Source organism: Mixophyes fleayi, chromosome 5, assembly GCF_038048845.1.
Source record: "Mixophyes fleayi isolate aMixFle1 chromosome 5, aMixFle1.hap1, whole genome shotgun sequence".
NCBI lineage: Eukaryota > Metazoa > Chordata > Amphibia > Anura > Limnodynastidae > Mixophyes > Mixophyes fleayi.
Genome location: NC_134406.1, coordinates 273,408,920 through 273,427,763, shown reverse-complemented (window position 1 = coordinate 273,427,763; position 18,844 = coordinate 273,408,920). Strand labels below are relative to the sequence as shown.

General features: G+C 39.4%; 1 protein-coding gene across 2 annotated transcripts in view; it reads left to right on the top strand.

Annotated features, from left to right (window-relative positions):
- SNAP47 (synaptosome associated protein 47) overlaps positions 1–14,786 on the top strand; it is a 37,144-nt gene extending 22,358 nt beyond the window's left edge. For both annotated transcript variants that reach the window (XM_075214154.1, XM_075214155.1), the window contains exon 6: positions 11,071–14,786. In XM_075214154.1, the coding sequence (XP_075070255.1) occupies positions 11,071–11,217 (147 nt within the window). In that variant the 3' untranslated portion in view covers positions 11,218–14,786. The remainder of the gene's footprint in view (positions 1–11,070) is intronic.
- Positions 14,787–18,844: the final 4,058 nt, after the last annotated feature.

The window sequence follows — 18,844 nt, the reverse complement described above, 5'->3', positions numbered from 1 at the left end:
ACTTGTAATATTAACATTACAGGGGCGATGTTCCCTAAAACTGGTCCTGACTGATGCCCTTTCAAGAAGACAAGGAATTAATAGACATTGTTTGCATTTGATTGTAATGCTAAATTCATCATCATCATCATCAGTTATTTATATAGCGCCAACATATTCCGTAGCGCTTTACAATTGGGGACAAACGTAATAAACTAATAAACAAACTGGGTAAAACAGACAAAGAGGTGAGAAGGCCCTGCTCGCAAGCTTACAATCTATGGGACAATGGGAGATTGACACATGAGGTTAAGGATACATTTTGCATCTTGGCCCAGCCAGACTGCAAAGGTAGGGTGATTCATAAGCTAAATGATCCTGTCACACAATAATGTTGGTCCGGGGGTAGTTGTCTTGTGTGAAATTGTGTAACAGGCTAAAGGTAGTGAGGTTAAGATGGTGGTTGAGGAATATTATTTGCTTAAATTAAAACCTAACTACTATTAAACTACTTACATATTGAGGCATTGGTCCGATCACAGTATCCAAGCGTTCTGTGCTGGTTTGGGCTGGGTTCCCTCCTTGTTACTGATATTGCAGTATCCGCTCGGTGTCTGAGGTCATTGGCTGAGATTGTACCAGTAGGTGGACGAGAAAACCTGACAGTATTTGTGGTTTCTGGGGTACAGCCGGAGACTGCTGCTAGATTTCCATTAACCACGCGCTACATTTAATACATCAAATTAACAAGCTGTTCTTTAGTCCTATCGCATAGACGACCTTTCTCTTTCCTGGTTATTGAATTATGAAAAATGGAAACTAATACACATCATACATACTTCTTGTTACTCGCACTGGGGATTTGTGATCTAACAAAATAGAAAATACAGGGATAAATATACTGAAAGGTTAACTTGTCTTTTCAATCTGCCTGATGTGTAACTATGTTATACAGGACCTGTATAAATGTGACGATCCCTTGTTTTATCCAGGGAGCGGGGCAAAACTAAGCAGACCAGGGTCAAATATTGCAGCCAGATTTATTTATTTATTTATTTATTTTAAAAAAGTGTTTTGTGCAGAAATAATAAAGCAAAAATAACTTTCCTCTATGATAGACTGAGCACACTAAGGGGTATATTCAATTGTCAGCGAGATTGTTTTGTCCCTGCAGCGTTAAAAAAAAAAAAAAAAAAAAGTCCTGCGGGTTTTTGCCGGCAATAGCGACCGTTTGAAGTTAGAGCAGCGGGAAAACTCGTGCAATTCAATTGCAAGCTGCCCCCGCGTGTTAAAAATTGTTTTTGCGAGATTTTAGAGTAGTGAAGGGGAGTTTTAACGCTGTCATGTATAACACAAAGAAAAGGTTTTGCATACATTATCATACATTAGATTGCATTACACATTGATCATATCTACATTACGGTAATTTCTTTAGCATATTTTTAACTTGAACTATTTTTTACCATACAATCATCTATACCATGTCAAAACACATTAATACAGTCATATTTGTACCAAAAACATACATAAATACAATTAATTAGTGATTTTTTTATTTTTGTATTTCATTATTTTTTTTACAAGAAAATCAACTTACACAAGTTAGACATTAGTGATAAACATAAATGTAACTTTTTTTCCACATTATACATGATTTCAAATACTTTTCATAGGTTTTTTATTTTTAACACACCCCAAAGAGGTGTGAGATAAAACAGCATATTTTCCTGTTTAACGCGCCGCATTAAAAAACAATTGAATAGCTTTTAACGCGGCTGCCTCTCGCACACCCTATACTTTCAATAGACCTTGTACTGGAGCGCGAGAGGACCGTTTCATGAAAAAAAACTTAGCGTTAAGAATGGAATTGAATCGCGGGTAAAGTTAACGCACTCGAAAATTATGAAAAAAGCAAAAAAAAAAGACTTAACACGCTCTAAAAAAAAATACTCGCTGACTATGCCCCTAAGTGCCCCCTACCCCCCTTACTAATATGTAACCACCCTGCTCATGTTTCCAGTAATCATGGGAGGGCGTCGATCCAGGGGAAGACTGCGCAGTGCGCTATTGGCTTGTGATGGGGTCTAGCGTTCGGATAACATGCAGTCTATGTAGATGCGTGAGAGAGGGTTTTGTTTCATTCTTATTATTATTATTGTTGTGTGTTTATTATATTTACACCAAACCGTAAATAAAAATAAATAGCTTAATCCTGGGAGCCTGCAGGAGAGAACCAGCTGAGCTAGTTTTCCTTCTGGAGGGTCCTCTCATACCTGTCTTCAAGGTAAGAAATATGCACAGACAAAACTTCAAAAAGCTGGCCATGGCGTTCTTAATACACAACATAGTATCTTGACCAAATCTTATCCGGACTTTGAAGGTTGTTACCTGATTTTGATGGGCACCCTCCGTTCTGAGCAGATCAGGCCTGTATCCCTATATGACCTAACCAAGGTCAGTGCTCAGTTTTTTCAGAAGTGTTTAAACTCCTTGAGCGAGTTGCACCAGGACATACACTCGTTGCTGGGACTTTAACACAATCTTAAACCCAACTTTGGATAAATCACCTGACACTACCCGAGACAAAGCTTCTTCCACCCCCACAAGGGACTCTCCGCCTTTCTTGACATGTCTCCAACGCCTGCATGACACCTGGAGCCTTAACCGGTCTGACGCTGTCACACGCCGGGGACCCGCTAGTCGGGACCCGGCTCACTTACCTCACCGGAGTCCGACAGAGTCCCGATGACGGCTGCCATCTTGGAAGGGTCTGCGCATGCGCAGACCTGATTTCTGTTTTTAGGCCTTTCACTGCCCTCTATTGGTTGCAGGATCTTCCTCCAGTATTTAAACCTCCCTCTTCCTTTACTCTGAGCCTGTTCTTAGGTTCAGTTAGGATTCTTCCTAGTGAATTCTCTGGCTCCATATCGCTTCTCCGCTATCCCAGCGGTCATCCTGCAATCTGCAAACCGCAGCAACTTCAGGCTTCATACAGCTTCCGCTATCCCAGCGGTCATCCTGCTACCTGCAGACCGTCCCTGCTTCACGCTGTTCCACTATTCCTGTGGTCATTCTTGGATCCACTAATCTCTAAACTCGCTGAAACTCCGTGGAACCTGCCCCACTACCAGAGGACCTCCACCTACGTGGCGGTTGCTGCGAAGTCGTGCGGCGGTTCCTGGTGAAGGCCAGCCGCCACGTTAGACTCCGCGCCTCTGGTGAGTGTTGGTCTTGGCAGGTCAGGGGTCTGTACTCCAGTGACCGTGACAGACGCTAAGCACTTTACACATTATTCGGTCCCACACCAGAGTTATTCCCGTATTGACCTGGTCGTTGTGTCCCTTTCTCACAGACCATTGCAGACACCGGGATCTCTCCATTTACATGGACGGGTCACGCAGTTGTCTGCATCATCTTTGACCTGATTAAATTGGCTCCCCAGGCTCGTCGCTGGCGTTAATGTCCCTCTGTTGTTATATCCGACATCTCACCATGAGATCAATGATGCTGTCACAGAATACTTTGAACTTATTGCCTCACAATGGCACCAGGTGTTCTGTGGGAAGCCCATAAGGCTACTATTAGAGGCCTCAGCTGGCAAAAAGCTAGAGACTGAATAGCCTCCCTGTTGTCTCACATATAAAATATATGACCAGCATTCTTCATAACACCTCTAAATCTTTCTTCAAAGTGTGGGAGCCGTGGGCGTTCTACTTCCATTCTCATACACCCTTCTCGGTATAATTTCACAATCTCTTATACTCGGTCCACCTGCTCCCTACCTCCCTCCTCTCTCCCTTTCTCCCTCTCTCTTTCTCCTTAACTCCTCATCTTGTCACTCTTCCTCTCTGGCCACATCGCATCCCTACGAGAATCTATATTTTCTACCTCCCTCTCTATCTCTCTTTATAATAAATGTAAAGACCAGTTCAGTCTTCTCTTTATATATCCTCAGCCTCTGAGATGAGTGTCTGATCACATCTTCTCTGTTCTATTACCCATTTTTACTTCACATACTGTTTATGAATATGTCCTTGTATGAGTGCCTATATATTTCACATCTTTCTCAGATATCGTTTGAGATTGTAACACACTGAATTTTGCTTAAATAAAGTTTGTAAAAAAACAACTAAATACAATGCTTAAATGGAACGATTTCACTGAAAACAGCTGCTGGTATTTATAGTTGGGTATTATTGAATGATAGTTTATGAACTGCAAAATATGCAGACGTGTGACATGGTGATCAGCGGCAATTTTAGTTTTGCACAATATGTAACAGTCATTTCAAAGATACACTTACAGTAACACGTTAATCTGCTTCGTGAGTTCAGCTTTTTGCTGTTTTTGACTCTTAAAATACTGTTCCTTGGGCCCTTAATTCATGTTAAAATAAAGTAAAATATATCAACATACTACAGAGAGGGAGCATCAGGACAAAGTACTGAATATACATAAAGTTATAAAACCAGAGAAAAACAACCCCGCGCTCGGTATATCCCACATTGTATGTGGTACCAGCTGCGTGGCAATATAAATGCCCATATATGTATACAAAACAAAAAGACAGTTGTCAGCGCTTATCCTTTTCACTGCATATCTGTGTGTGTCTAGCAAAATGAAAACATGAGGTATTAGTTCATATTTTGATCAAAAGACTTAAGCCTGCATCCCAACGTCAAGGGCACTTTATTATATGCAGGTCCTACACTGACCTATATGCTTTAAACACCATTAAAATGCAGCTAAAATCAGATGCACTCACCTTCCAGGTATAGGGGTTTACATCTAGGCGCTGACAACATAAAGTTATGTAATCAGCTTTAGTGAATTACTTTGCAAAATTCTTTTATATATAATTTTACACATGATGTCAATAATAATTTGGTAGCATATATATATATATATATATATATATATATATATATATATATATATATATATATATATATATACACATTGGTATTCACATTAGTATTTTTTTGGTTTGCATAAACATCAGAAAAAGTCGTAGCATATTCTACACATAAATCCTTAAATGGTCCAGACACAATTATTGGCACCTTCTAGAATAATTAGATTCCAAGCAGGTGATTCTCCTTCATGTTGGTCCTGAAATCACCGGTGACAAGTAGCGGGTGCCTGCAATATAAAGGTTGGAATAGAGTGTTTCGTGTCGCTGTGTGTACTGCAATGAGCGTGGAGAAAAGAAAGAAAGCCAGAGAATGGTCAGAGTAGGTTATGAGGAGAATACAAACATGGACAATCAGAGATTGTCAATCCCAAGGCTACACATTAATCTCCAGAGACCTTGATGTTCATGTTTCCATTGTATGTAACGCTATTAGAATGTATAAAGTCCATGGCACTATAGCCAGGCTTCCTGGACGTGGCCGCAAGAGGAAACTTGACTGAAGATTGCAGCGCGGGATTGTTCGAATGGTGGAGAAAGAACCTCGATCTACTGCCAGATTCAAACTGACCTTCAGACACAAAGTACGACAAATTCAACTCGCCCCATCCATCACCGACTCAATGAAAGGGGAAAATAAGGTAGGAGGCCCAGGAGGCCCCACTGCTGATAGAGACAAAAAAAAAGCCCAACTTGGATTTGCCAAATTCCTTCTGGGAGAACGTCCTGTGGGCAGATGAGATCAAATTAGAGCTGTTTGGTAAAGCACATCATCCTTATGTTTACAGAAAGCAAAATGAAAAGAAATCCTTCCCCTACCAACATGGAGGAGGTTCAGTGATGTTTTGTGGTTGCTCTGCTGCATCTGGTACTTGGTGTCTTGAACCAGTGCGAGCATCATGAAACTTGGGGATTACCAGGTGATTTTGGAGCACAATGTTGATCCCAGTGTCAGAAAGCTGGGTCTCCCTTGGGACTTCCAGCAGGACCACGACCCCAAACACACTTCAAAACTTCCCCCAGGAATGGTTCAAGGCAAGACGTTGGACTGTTCTGAGGTGTTTGGTTAAATTTGTTTATAAAATTCTTCTACTAACATACAAGGCCATCAACATAATTGCACCAACATACATCTCCTCACTGGTCTCAAAATATCTCCCTACTCGACACCTCCGTTCTGCACAAGATCTGCGTCTCTCTTCCACTCTCATCACATCCTCCCATTCTCAGTTACAGGACTTTTTTCGGGCAGCACCCACTTTGTGGAATTCCCTCCCTCGCACAGTAAGACTTTCCTCTAGTCTCCAAACCTTCAAGCGTTCTCTGAAAACCCACCTCTTCAGGCAGCTTATAATATTCCTCAACCACCATCTTAATCTCCCTAGGTTATCCTATTACCACCCTTTACACAGCTTACACAAGACAACAACCCTCTGACCAACATTGCTGTGTGACTGATCACACAGCCCACTCAGTACTTTTACCTTTGCATTCTAGCTGGTCCAGTGTGCAATATGATGTAGCACATGCCCTTGTGTTTCAAACTCCCATTGTCCCATAGATTGTAAGCTTGTGAGCAGGGTTCTCTTACCTCTCTGTCTGTATGTATTACCCAGTATTGTCTTATAAATGTTTGTTCCCAATTGTACAGCGCTACGGAATTTGCTGGCGCTATATAAATAAATGATGATGATATTAAGTCTATCAATAATTTTGTCAGTGCCGTTTTCTTTTAGTTTTCAGATATAAATTGATATACAGTATTATTTAGAATAAAAACAAAGGTTCTGTAATATTAACAGACAATTGTGGAGAGCAAATACTGTTGTTAATTCAATGTTATGTTTAAAGGAAATTGTGAGTTATTTGAAAAGACTGCAAGGATGCCAAACACTATAACTGAACCCAAAGCGTTGCTCATCAGTTGTAATGTTCTTGATGTCATCGCCGTAGAGCTACATTAATATAATGTATATTATTCTCTTCTCTTCTCTGGGAAAGAGGATTTGAAAAAAAAAACATACCATCAAAATGTTTGTTTGTCAATAGTTTTAAATTATAATTAAATGGACTAATTATTGTTTCTATTGCTTTGTGGCTGTCTCCAACCCATTGTCATCTCCTCATTATAATTTGACATTTGGAAAAGTTGATCCTTTGCTTACATCTGGGACGGGGGAGAGAGAGACGTCCTTAGTGGTTAGCAGCATTTGCGCTTTCCCTCGACTAGACAGCCTGTCATCATTCTGGATTCAGAAATAGCCGTTGCCCATTTCTTTAAGGTTTGGCCAGACTTCAGACCCCAGAAATTCCCCCGTACATCTGCATGTGGCCGTTTGTTTGTGTCTGCTGCAGCCAGGAATATGACAGATCTCTGCTGTGTCACTATGTATCTACATGTATCCTGAGCGGACGCTGCTGTGGAAAGTGCAGGGCTTCTTACCATGCAGCACCTGGATAGCTTGTATCACAGGCTGGCGACATGTTTACCTCCACCACTGGAACTACAAGTCCCAGCATGACAAAGCTGCTTATATTTAATAATGCTTATTATTTATATTGTGCCTTTCTCCCATTTGGGCTTAAAGCACTTTACATTGTTGAACTTTCTGAAGGTGTCAAATGAATTCCTAATTGCCGTATGTTTTTCATGTTCCCAAAGGCCTCAGCAATGTCATTTGGTTTATTTTTGCATTGGTAGAGATTTGGAAAGTCTGTAAGTCGTTAAATCACTTGCTTATAACTTCATTATGCTGAATATCATCATCATCATCATAATCAGCTATTTATATAGCGCCACTAATTCCGCAGCGCTGTACAGAGAACTCACTCACATCAGTCCCTGCCCCATTGGAGCTTACAGTTTAAATTCCCTAACATACACACACACAGATAGACAGACAGACACACAGACTAGAGTCAATTTGATAGCAACCAATTAACCTACCAGTATGTTTTTGGATTGTGGGAGGAAACCGGAGCACCCCAAGGAAACCCACGCAAACACGGGGAGAACATACAAACTCCACACAGATAAGGCCATAGTCGGGAATCGAACTCGTGACCCCAGTGCTGTGAGGCAGAAGTGCTAACCACTGAGCCACCGTGCTGCCCAATATTGAATATTGAGAGCTTCTGCTGCATTTATAGAGGTCTCACTGAGGCTAATCAGCAATAGGGGGATCTAATGCTTGGACACTATGACCAATCTCGTTTGCTGATCTCATAATGTAATCTCATGCTTACCTTATAGGGGTAACGTGCTGTCTCATGGGGGCACCAAGGGCCACTGTTGGGCCCCAGAAAATATTCTTGTTCACCAGAGCTGCAGTAACTGGTCACAAAGAGGTTTTGACGGCAACAAAAGTTTTTTTTAAATAGGTCAAGATCAGAGTAAAAGACAACATATATAACCGTAGGTTTGTAACTTTACATATAATTGGAAAGCGAGCCCTTTAAATTTTCCTGAACAGACATTTTGCAGAATAGGAACATCATAAGGAGACCTAATTATCATTCACTTATTCTTTCCCTTCACTAGAAAGTTTTGTTAATTTTTCATTTAACTTGTAGGTTTCAAACTACTGCAAAGAAATGTTAACATGATGGAGTTCTCCAGCAGATTTCAACTATTGTTGATAGTTTCTAAATGAGAGTTTCTCTTTTGAACAGGACGGTTGTAATCATTAATACAGCCTCCATATAGCCAGTGCTAATCCGTTTACTCCTTATCAGATATAAACGACAGGCTCACTGCAATGTTATTGCCGAGAGGTTTTCGAGATGAAAGACGGCAGACTCTGTATTGTGTTGTAAATCATTTAGAAGGTCGGACCTGTGGGTACAAAGCAAACCAACGTCAGCTCCCAAAATGTGGGGAGAGATCGGCGTTTCCACCCACCGCCTTCTGTCTTATCTGATTAATATCTGTTAAATCAGTGACTGGATGCTGGACGGCTGCGGCCTCTTTGTTGTAGAGCGTCAGCCTTGATCAGAGGCCGAGTGTAGGTGGCAGTCTGCGTGTTACACCTGTCCTGTGACCTTTCTGAAGTCTACCGCCGCACAGGTGTTACTGTATAATATATATATATATATGTACTTATGTGTGCTAAGTAATATAACCTGTTATGTCACCTTTACATGTTACCCTGTATTATACTGTAGTTATATGGTGAGATATTATGCGAGAATGGTGTCCTAGCTCACCTGTTATCTGTGATACTTATTATTCTGTATAGTTATATAGTGAGATTATTACGATTATTATTAATACTATCTTTAATAATAGTTATTTTATGGAGTGTTCTATCCTACTTTACCTGTGATCTCACCTGTTACCTGTGTATTATACCGTACAGTTATATAGTGAGATATTCTATAAAGAGTGAATTGCAGCGTCAGAGTACAAGTTCCCATAGGAGGCAATACTATGAATTTTAATAAAAATATATTTTCATTGAAAGATTTGGAAGCAACAGAATAATTATAATCCTGATAAACTTGATAGGATTCGTGTGCTGAAAAAAGAATTTAATTGTGTTTCTGTTAGTCTCAGTGCACACACACACACATATATATCTACTATATAAATGCCTAGTGGCGTGTGTGAAAAAAAAAAAAAAAAAAACAAGCTGCAGCGCCAACTGCTGGGCAGAGTTATACACTGACCTTTATATTTCTTGAAGGAGAAGTGACAGTTGGGAGTGGTTGGTGGTTGCCAGGGGTGACAGTGGGGAGTTTTTAACACCTTAAGTAGCTTGATGAAGGATGTGGCGATGAAGATGAAGGATGAGGTGATGGAGAAAAATGATGATGTGGTGACATGTGGACAAAACCACGTTAAAAAGGGCGCTTGCGTCAGGATGTAACGCTCTTCCCCTGAGGAGGCCTGGGCTAGGCCCAAATGCATGACAAGAACCTTTTTAACACCTTAAGTAGCTTGATTTGACTAGAATGCATGAGTATCATGCACGGGTTAACTTGTATATGTATATATATATATATATATATATATACACACACACACACACATATATATATATATATATACACACACACAGACACACACACTAGTAATAGAACAATGATATTCTGAGCACTCTTATGTTCTAAGATCACGTCAGGTCTGATCGCATCATGAGACAGAATCTACGCTCTGACCGGATGATAAAATAAAGTTATATAATAAAAGAGAAGGATTGTTTTTATAGCTTGATTTATTTGTGTGATGGAATACATGTCGACTACTGTTATGATCTATAATTAGATGCCCCTCATGTCTGTAAGGGCAGATTTTATGGGGTTTTAGTGAGACACAATAACGTGAGTTTGTTCTGTTAGGGGGGTTAGGGCACAGCGTGCCTTGTACTGTTACAGACTTGGCCAAACTGTGGCTCTCTAGCTGTTGGGAAACTACAAGCCCCAGCATTCTTTGCCAGCATATAGCCAGCCGATAACTGGCAGGGTATGCTGGGTCTTGTAGTTTCACAACACCTGAAGAGCTGCAGGTTAGCCAGGCCTGCACTATTCTCTCACTGTTTAAATTTTGTTGAGCATGGCCTAATCTCTGGGATATATAGGGCCTGATTCATTAAGGAAAGGGAAGAAAAAAATAAGTAACTTTGCACCTTGGCAAAACTATGTTGCATTGGAGGGGGAGGTAAATTTTAAATTTGGGGACAGATTTATAGTTTGGGTAGGGCATGTCCTAGATCAACTTTAAATGTCAGTGTAAAAATAAAGCTATCAAGTATTTGTGTGCTACATGACAAAGCAGCTAGTATTAATCTTATGTGCAAAATAATAAACTAATTTGATCCTCCTTGCATTGTAACATGGTTTTGTCAAGGTTCAAAGTTACTGTGCTGTACTTTACTTAATGAATCAGGCCCATACTGTATATGTGTGTGTGTGTGTGTGTATACATATATACGCAATTTGCCCACACGCATAGGTGCCCAAATTTGACGTAAGTCAGACGTTTGGCACTGGGGCCAAGCAGTCAGATCTCTTATGGCATCTCAGGGTTGATTAAATGACTAACACGGGCACCTGAAGTTAAATGACTGCTATTGGCCGATTTTGATGATATTATCAGCTATGGGGGTCATTCTGCAATATCTGCCCACTTGCCTGAGGACGCCCCACATTGTAGTAATGACGCATGTCTCCTATTGCAGATATTGATGAAGCTGAAGAGCATAGCGCTGGACGCAGAGAGCGAGCTGGAGCGTCAGGATGAAGCGCTGGACGAGATCAATTCTTCCGCTGACAGAGCCGTTCTCAAGATTGACAAACAGACTCGCAGGATGAGAAAACTTCTCTAGACCTGTGTGTGGGGGATTGTCGTCCTGCCCGCACAGGATGGTTCTGATGTTTACATACAATACACACAGTTTACAGCAGTGCCAGGCAAAATTATTACCTGTACTTTATGTTGTAAATATAGTTCTGTATATAAAGGAATATATAATGTCTTTATAGATATCGTCAGTAAGTGTTAATGATGCGGAATTTACATTCAATTATCTGTGTGTATTGATGCATGAAACTGCCATTACGAATATTTGATTTACTATATGAATTATTTATACCGTATATAACTGGATTAAGAGTATATGAGATGTAATATTGGTCATCCTGAGTTACTGGATCTATTTATGCAATTCAGTCCAATTTCTACTTAATATACCCGATGTATGCAGATATTTGAAATCTGTATTTCTCTCCAATAATATATAGTCATTTATCCCTCCCCTTGTATCTCTACCAATGAAATGACTGCAGTGTCTGAAATGTTTCCAGTTATTCTAACCAGTAAGGTACTAACCGTCTCAGAGAGTTAACTCTCTTGTAGAAAACTGCCACATTGTTACCACAACATAGAAAGCTAACAGCAGTCTTGGCTGCCTGCCAAGGTCTATGGTCGTGAGCTCAGACTGCCGTCTTTTCAAATTGAATTGATGTTGGTCAGCAGAAATCTCCAGGGCATAAGTAGATAACCAGCTGTAATATATGCTTAGTTTTCCAGAAAAAAAGCAGAAATCTATTTAACAATTGTTTGCAAATCATCTTATTATCAGTTGGATGAATTAAGAAATGAAAGTGCATAAGGCCCCTTTTTAACCATGACTACAATTTAAACAACTTTATACTTTCATGTACTTTTATATGTGTATTTTGCCTTATTTAATTAGTTGATCAGTCTGCTGGGGTCACTTTCATACTATGTATTGCAGTGCCTGTTTTCTTGTGTTCACTCAGACTGACAGACGGATGACAAGTGTTCCTAGTTGTCAACGAAACACAGTCTACAAATTCAAGAACGGAGTATGGAATAATACAATGTCGTCCGTACTCTTCAGGCAAAGGCCCAGGAAAATTAAATCTTACCATAATCCCGTGGAACTTACACAGTCATTTTCATTGTCTGTCAGATACAGAGGGTAGAAACTGGTCTTACATCTTATGTACCAAATAGTAACTCAATATACTTTACCAACTTTTAGGTCAATGTCTGGTTGTTCAGGTCCGTTTGTTTTAACAAGAACACAAGACATTGAAAATAACCACTATTTAGTAACTGGTCGGTGTGTTGCATCTGAAATCTGTTAACTTTAATACGAAATGGATGAAGCATGTAAATGTAATACTGGATCCGGCCACAACCGATAGCCCTATAATTTCAGCATCTGGTCTCACATCTAGTATTTAGATTTTTGGTGATCATTTTTTGCAACCTCATGTTGTCTCTTTGAGATATAACCTTAAAGATATTACAGAAGTCCTCACAAAATATATCAAATAGAAGAATACTTATTACTGGTTGACGTGTGATGTGCAAGCAATTTAAACATATATACCATACAATGAAAGTATTGTAGCTGTTCAAAATTTTCTAAACAATGATGCTGTGATCACAAAAAGACAGTATACTTTGATGCTAGATTAGGTTTTATATATATATATATATATATATATATATATTACTTCACAATTATTTTGTTAGGTTTTTTTTAACAGTTTTTTTTAAATACAAGTTTTAGGCACAGCCATGGGTCCAAGGTTTGCCCCAAGCTTCCCCAACCTCTATATGGGGATATTTGAAAATTAGTACATTTGGGATGATCCTGGTATTCTGTGGACAATATATAGATGATCTTTTTATGTGGGATGAAGACATGCTCTCTATACATAATTAATGATTTAAGCACTAATCGTTATCATTTGAAATTCTAGAGGCTGAGATACATTTATAAATTATCCCAAAGAGAGACTTTCTGGATATTTAATCATGCAATATTATATCCAATCCATTGAGACCGTTGTTCTCCATATTTAAATACAAATAATTAAGTACCATCTCCCCATTCTCCATTTTTTCCTTTTCTGTTTTGCTTACATGTTTATAATATTAGTAATATGAGCACTTTTACACGTTCCCCAGGCGCGGGCTGGCAGATTTCAGCCCGGGAGGCGCACAGGTGGCCGCATCACATGACTCGCGATGCGGCCGCGTCATTGATGACGCGACCCGGCCCTAACAGCGGTAAGACTGAGCGAGCCGTGGGGGGCGCTGCCCCCCGGGCCAGCCCGCCCCTAACGTTCCCTATATTATTATGTCTGCATTACTATACAACATATTGTTAGTCCTAATTAGTTGCATCTAGTAATCTTAGGTATGTTCTTTCTGATGGAGATTGTTAGTTGCTTTATTATAACAAATATTATTAGCAGTACAAGTAGTGAGAAATGTGATGGACATTAGTATAGTTCGATATATAGATCTCAATAACTATAATAATTCACTTACTTGTTATATTCTGTGGGGATATTAGTTGCCAGTTTAAATTATAACTTATTTGATACATAGTACCGAACAGTAAATAGTGCCACCGTATTATACTGTGCTAAAGCTACATCTACTAATATTAGGTCTCTGACATATATTTGGTCCTAATTAGTTAAATCTGGTAATATTAGTATGTTCTTTATGTGGGAGATTTGCTTCTTAGCAGATTTATTCTAACCAGTGCTGTATTTGAGTCATAAATCTGGTAGGTACTAGTTTAATTGTATATATTTTAATAATATTGACAATGCATTCATTATAATTTGTGGGGATATTATGTGGTTTCCGGTTTAGATCATAACTTTATAAGTTAATGCTTGTCATACAATGCATTGCAGCCTTTGTTATTCTATACTGCTCCTAATGTGTTTGAAGAGTGAATAAAACAATGTTTGTAATTTTATATTATTTCGGGTCCATCTATGTTACCGTGATGTCTGACATACATAGTAAATCAATCCTGGGTCAGTGATTTATAATGTAATAAAATACAGCCGCACTATATGGGAATATTGTGTAATATTAATATTGCTGTTCTATTAGAATTGTAAGAAGAGTCTACATTACATTATATGTGTTGTTGATTTGGATAACAATCCTGTGTTCAATATACAGAAATTATTTTAACTTGAGAATTTACAGCGGTTCATACATATTAACATTCAAGATTACAGATTTAATATACCAACCAGTTACAGTGAACTAATAGTTCTGTTATATTCTTTGGCTTAATTTATTTTACAGCTACTATTCTATAATTGATTGTTGGGGCGCTGTTGTTGAAATGGTTTTTGTACTCCTCAAACACCCTCAGCACTGCTTCTTTTCAGGATCTCCTCAAACATGCATGTAGCTATTATTAATAACCTGATCCAGCTTATTACTGATGCCAATCTCGTCTGTGACGCTGGCTTGAAAAGGAACTGAGAATGCAAATTGCATTTTATGTGAAACTGCACATTATGATCACATGAGATAGCTGTATACTCTGATAATCACAATGTATTTACATTACCCAATAAAACTTAACACTGTTCACACCTATCATGTTGTTTGTAATGGAATATAAAACCCATATGCACTGAGCCTTAAGCCTCCTATTTATAAAAGTTTGGTTTGTCAGCTCTGCTGTTTTAGTGATGTAAATAACGGTAACACCACTTTCCTTAAGCTTTGCTGTAGTCATGTTTTAGACGACAACCGAACTTTACGCTGTCATTTATTTTTGCCAAAAATTATGCTGAAAACTGTTTTGAACATTTGTTCAGTCTATTGTATCTCATTAATGTGAATATAATGCATAAAAGCCCCCCTGCTCTGACTAGTTATTTACTTTCGTTACTTTCTATGAGGAAATCACGGTCATCGAAGTCAGTGCAACAAGGTAAAGAATGAGGGTTTTATGAAGACGAAAAAAGACACCTCATCCTTCACTCACTCTACAGGAAATTGAGTAATCCCTCTAATACACACTCCCCTACAGAAAATGTGAAATGGCTGCAAGCGCCGTTTCTGTTTTGCTCTGCATGCCAAACAGATATTACAAAATTAACTGGTTTACGCTGTGGAAATGTTTTTATTTTTTCCACTTTGTTTTAATGTTTGTTAAAGAATTTAGGTTTAAAAAGTGGTGGCGGGTGCTTGAAGGGGTTCGGTATGTGCTCGTATGTTATATCAGCACTTTTTCACCCCACTCCAATTGAAGTTGCTCACATGCTGTACAAGCAGGCACTTTGCTTGCAGAACATGTAAGCGCAACATTAATCGATCAGATATTATGGGAGGAGCATGGGGTGAAACGCGTTCCTGACCTTCTTGGGAGTTTCAGGCTTCCGTAGATGCACCAGTGCCGTCTGCTCTGGAGCAATCCGGAAATGCAAAACGGCACTCCAAATGGCACATCAGGATAGAGGAGGGGGTTACTTCTTCAAGCTCTGGGCAACACCTCCCTTCGCATACTGGACAATACTAACCGCACAACACACCAGGATCCAGGGACTTAAAAGTAAGTGGACATTATTGTCACATACTTGACTTTCTATATATTCTATTTTCCTACTGAACCTTTGCTCCCACATTTTCACATTCCCAACTAGAGGCAGTTAAAAGCATTTGTAATTTTTTAGAAACATTAAATTAAAAACACTATCGAATCTCCATACCGGCACTTCTAAAAAATGACTGGTGGTAGCCATATGCGGTGAAATTAATAAAAAACATTGCTATATCACGCCTAGTCATCACTAATTTGTAGAGTACAACCAAACGATTTACACTATATAAATAGATGTAAACTTGTGTTTCAGGTGCTTCCTCATTGCATTCTGTTCTATATAATGACCGTTCACATTCCACATTGTTGAAACTGCTGCCCGTGCCACAGAAAAATTATTTGATTAATGTACTTAATTGTATACACTGTGTCATTTACTTAATATGTTTATTTGACTAAGCGAGCGCTCATTGACGTTTGTTCCTTCGTGTTTCACTGCGGTCTTCTGTTGGCTCTCCTGCATTCGCTGCACGTTGCCAGTTTCACGTCATGTCTCTTCCTCTGTTAGTTTACACATATACGTTTGGCACTGAGCGCTTCTTGTAGCGGTGATGTCACAGATAGAGACCGATAAGGTGGCTGTGGTAAGTGGTATTACAGTGTTTATGCCAAGCAATCTCTTTACCGTAACCTCGTTCAGCACTTTTTAATCCAGCCAAGTGCATGGGTGCCAGGAAGGAAAGCAAGCGCTGGTTATTTCAATAATTCAATAAACCACTTAGAATTCTATTAGCCTGGGCAAATGATTTGATGGTGGAAAGTAGAGAATTTCAAGGTGTGTTCAGTATTACAAACACATGCTGTAAACCTGCCGTACTATATAAATAGAGCTGGAATCAAATCATTGCTTTCTCCCCCACCTCCGGCAAAATGATGTAATTTTATAAACTGAAAATAAAAAATTATGGTGCAACGCAACACTTGCCGCACACAGCGTGCCGCTCGCTGGCCATAAAGGAAGTTGACATAGTGGCCTCATTCAGTAGGAAAAACGAGAGTAATGTGCATTTTTTTTAAAAAACGCAGGTACATCAGGTATACGCATATTCAACAAGGAGCGGAGGTGAAGATACGTCTGGTGATGAATACGGGTCTAAGTCCGCTCTGCTCTTACAGACATCACACTGCAGGATACGTACGGTACAATACACAAAAGCCACAAAGGAACACAGAAAAAAAATAAAACGATTCAATTACTGTCACCTGTTAATAATATAGTCATTAAACATAAAAATGAAAAGTGTTTTTCCTCCCCATAAAATACTTTAGAATGTTATAAATGTTTACTGTACATAAAATACATTGTTACAGTTGCTCCTGATTACAAACACATGTTCTAGCTGTATACACAGCCGTCATCACTAGTAATCAGCACTTACACCTGACCTGCAGCTGGTGCAGGTGATATGACTGGAAATCACGTACCTGAGAGATGCCCAAAGCTTGAATCGGATGCCGCTGAGTGCGCTCCAGCTTGGCGCACACTTACTGTACATTGACCACGTGCATTCGCCCTGTACCCTCCCCGTTCTGTCCATGAAATTGTAGGTTGTAGTAAAGGTCATTTGTGCTTGAAGACAAATTGAATGTTGCTTTGTTCACTGACTTACGGTCCGGTTCTGGGTATGAGCAGAGTGATTTTACGCAAAATACAGCAGATATCTGCATTTACATTCCTTAATAATTCAGACCCAACATGTACATTGTCATATATATTATCCATAATGTCACGTGTGCATACGCAGCTAACGGACCATTCCCTAACAAGATTTTAGCTATTTTCATACTGTACTATGTTATCTACCTCACCAAATGCTTCATCTTAAAGATAATTTGCAAACGACTGGAAACCTTCCTTTGTGTGTAGATGTGCCCAATGGTCCATCTAGTACATTCATAGATTCCCATCCACATTGTGGCATTTGGAATCTCAAAACCTCAACTGCCTACATCTCCAGAATTGTGTATTTGACTTTAAACGCATATTGTGAAAATTGTATAAACATATTCAAACCCCTCCCTCTACCCCCATCATTAATGTAAACGTGTCAATTTTTCTCCAAAAATTCTGCTCAGGTTAATCCTCACTCAAGTCTCAAACTAATCACGTGAGTATAGATATCTGGGCTGTCCTTCATACCGGTTACTTTTGTGTCTTTGTTTACATCATAGTGGTCGAGTTGTGCCGATAAATGCCAAATTTCGGTAAAAATACAAGGTGCAAATGGCTCCGCATGGAAAGTATAGGATATATCCTGATTACCACACTCATGCAGCTGATACCACGCATTTCTCCGTATCACTTGTGCATTTGCAGAAAAATGATGTCACATAGGGAAAACATTCAACCCTCCTTCCCCAGGATGATTATGTCTCATAAGTTCCTGTAACATGCCCTCATCTAATAAGCTCATGTATATTCTGTGTGTGTGGGTATGTATATACCCCAAGTACCCAGTGTTGCCCGGGTTTAATTTTCCAAGTTATTATGTTATCAGTGAGTTGGATGTAACTTTCAACCTTTTAAAAATAATTAGCAGCTCTTCCAACACAGCCATGGGGTGGCTGCCCAGTGTCGTTTTTGTTTTTATTTTTATTTTTATTTTTATTTTAAATGTCATTCAAATCCATCCAATAGAAGGCCCAGAACAGGCTTCCCAGGTCAAAGTTCTGCCCAGCGTACATCTTACCCCCCTAAAATCTGGCCAGGATCCAAATGGACCACCTCTCGTTGGTCTCATCCCAATCGGTGCAGGGGCGTCCGAATGCATAACCAGACAGACTAACAAACAGATCAATGACTTTTATATATAAGATATATATATATATATATGTTGTTAGTACTGTATCGTCATCGCCATCCATATTTATATGTATAGTGCCAGCCAATCACTTTAAAATTGGGAACAAATTGGGATAAAACTGGGTAATACAGTCAGAACAGTAAGAGGGCCCTGATCTCAAGCTTACAGTCTATCGGACAATGGAAGTTTCATACACAAGGGTAAGTGCTACATATTGCATATTGCTCCAGCCAGAATACAGGGTT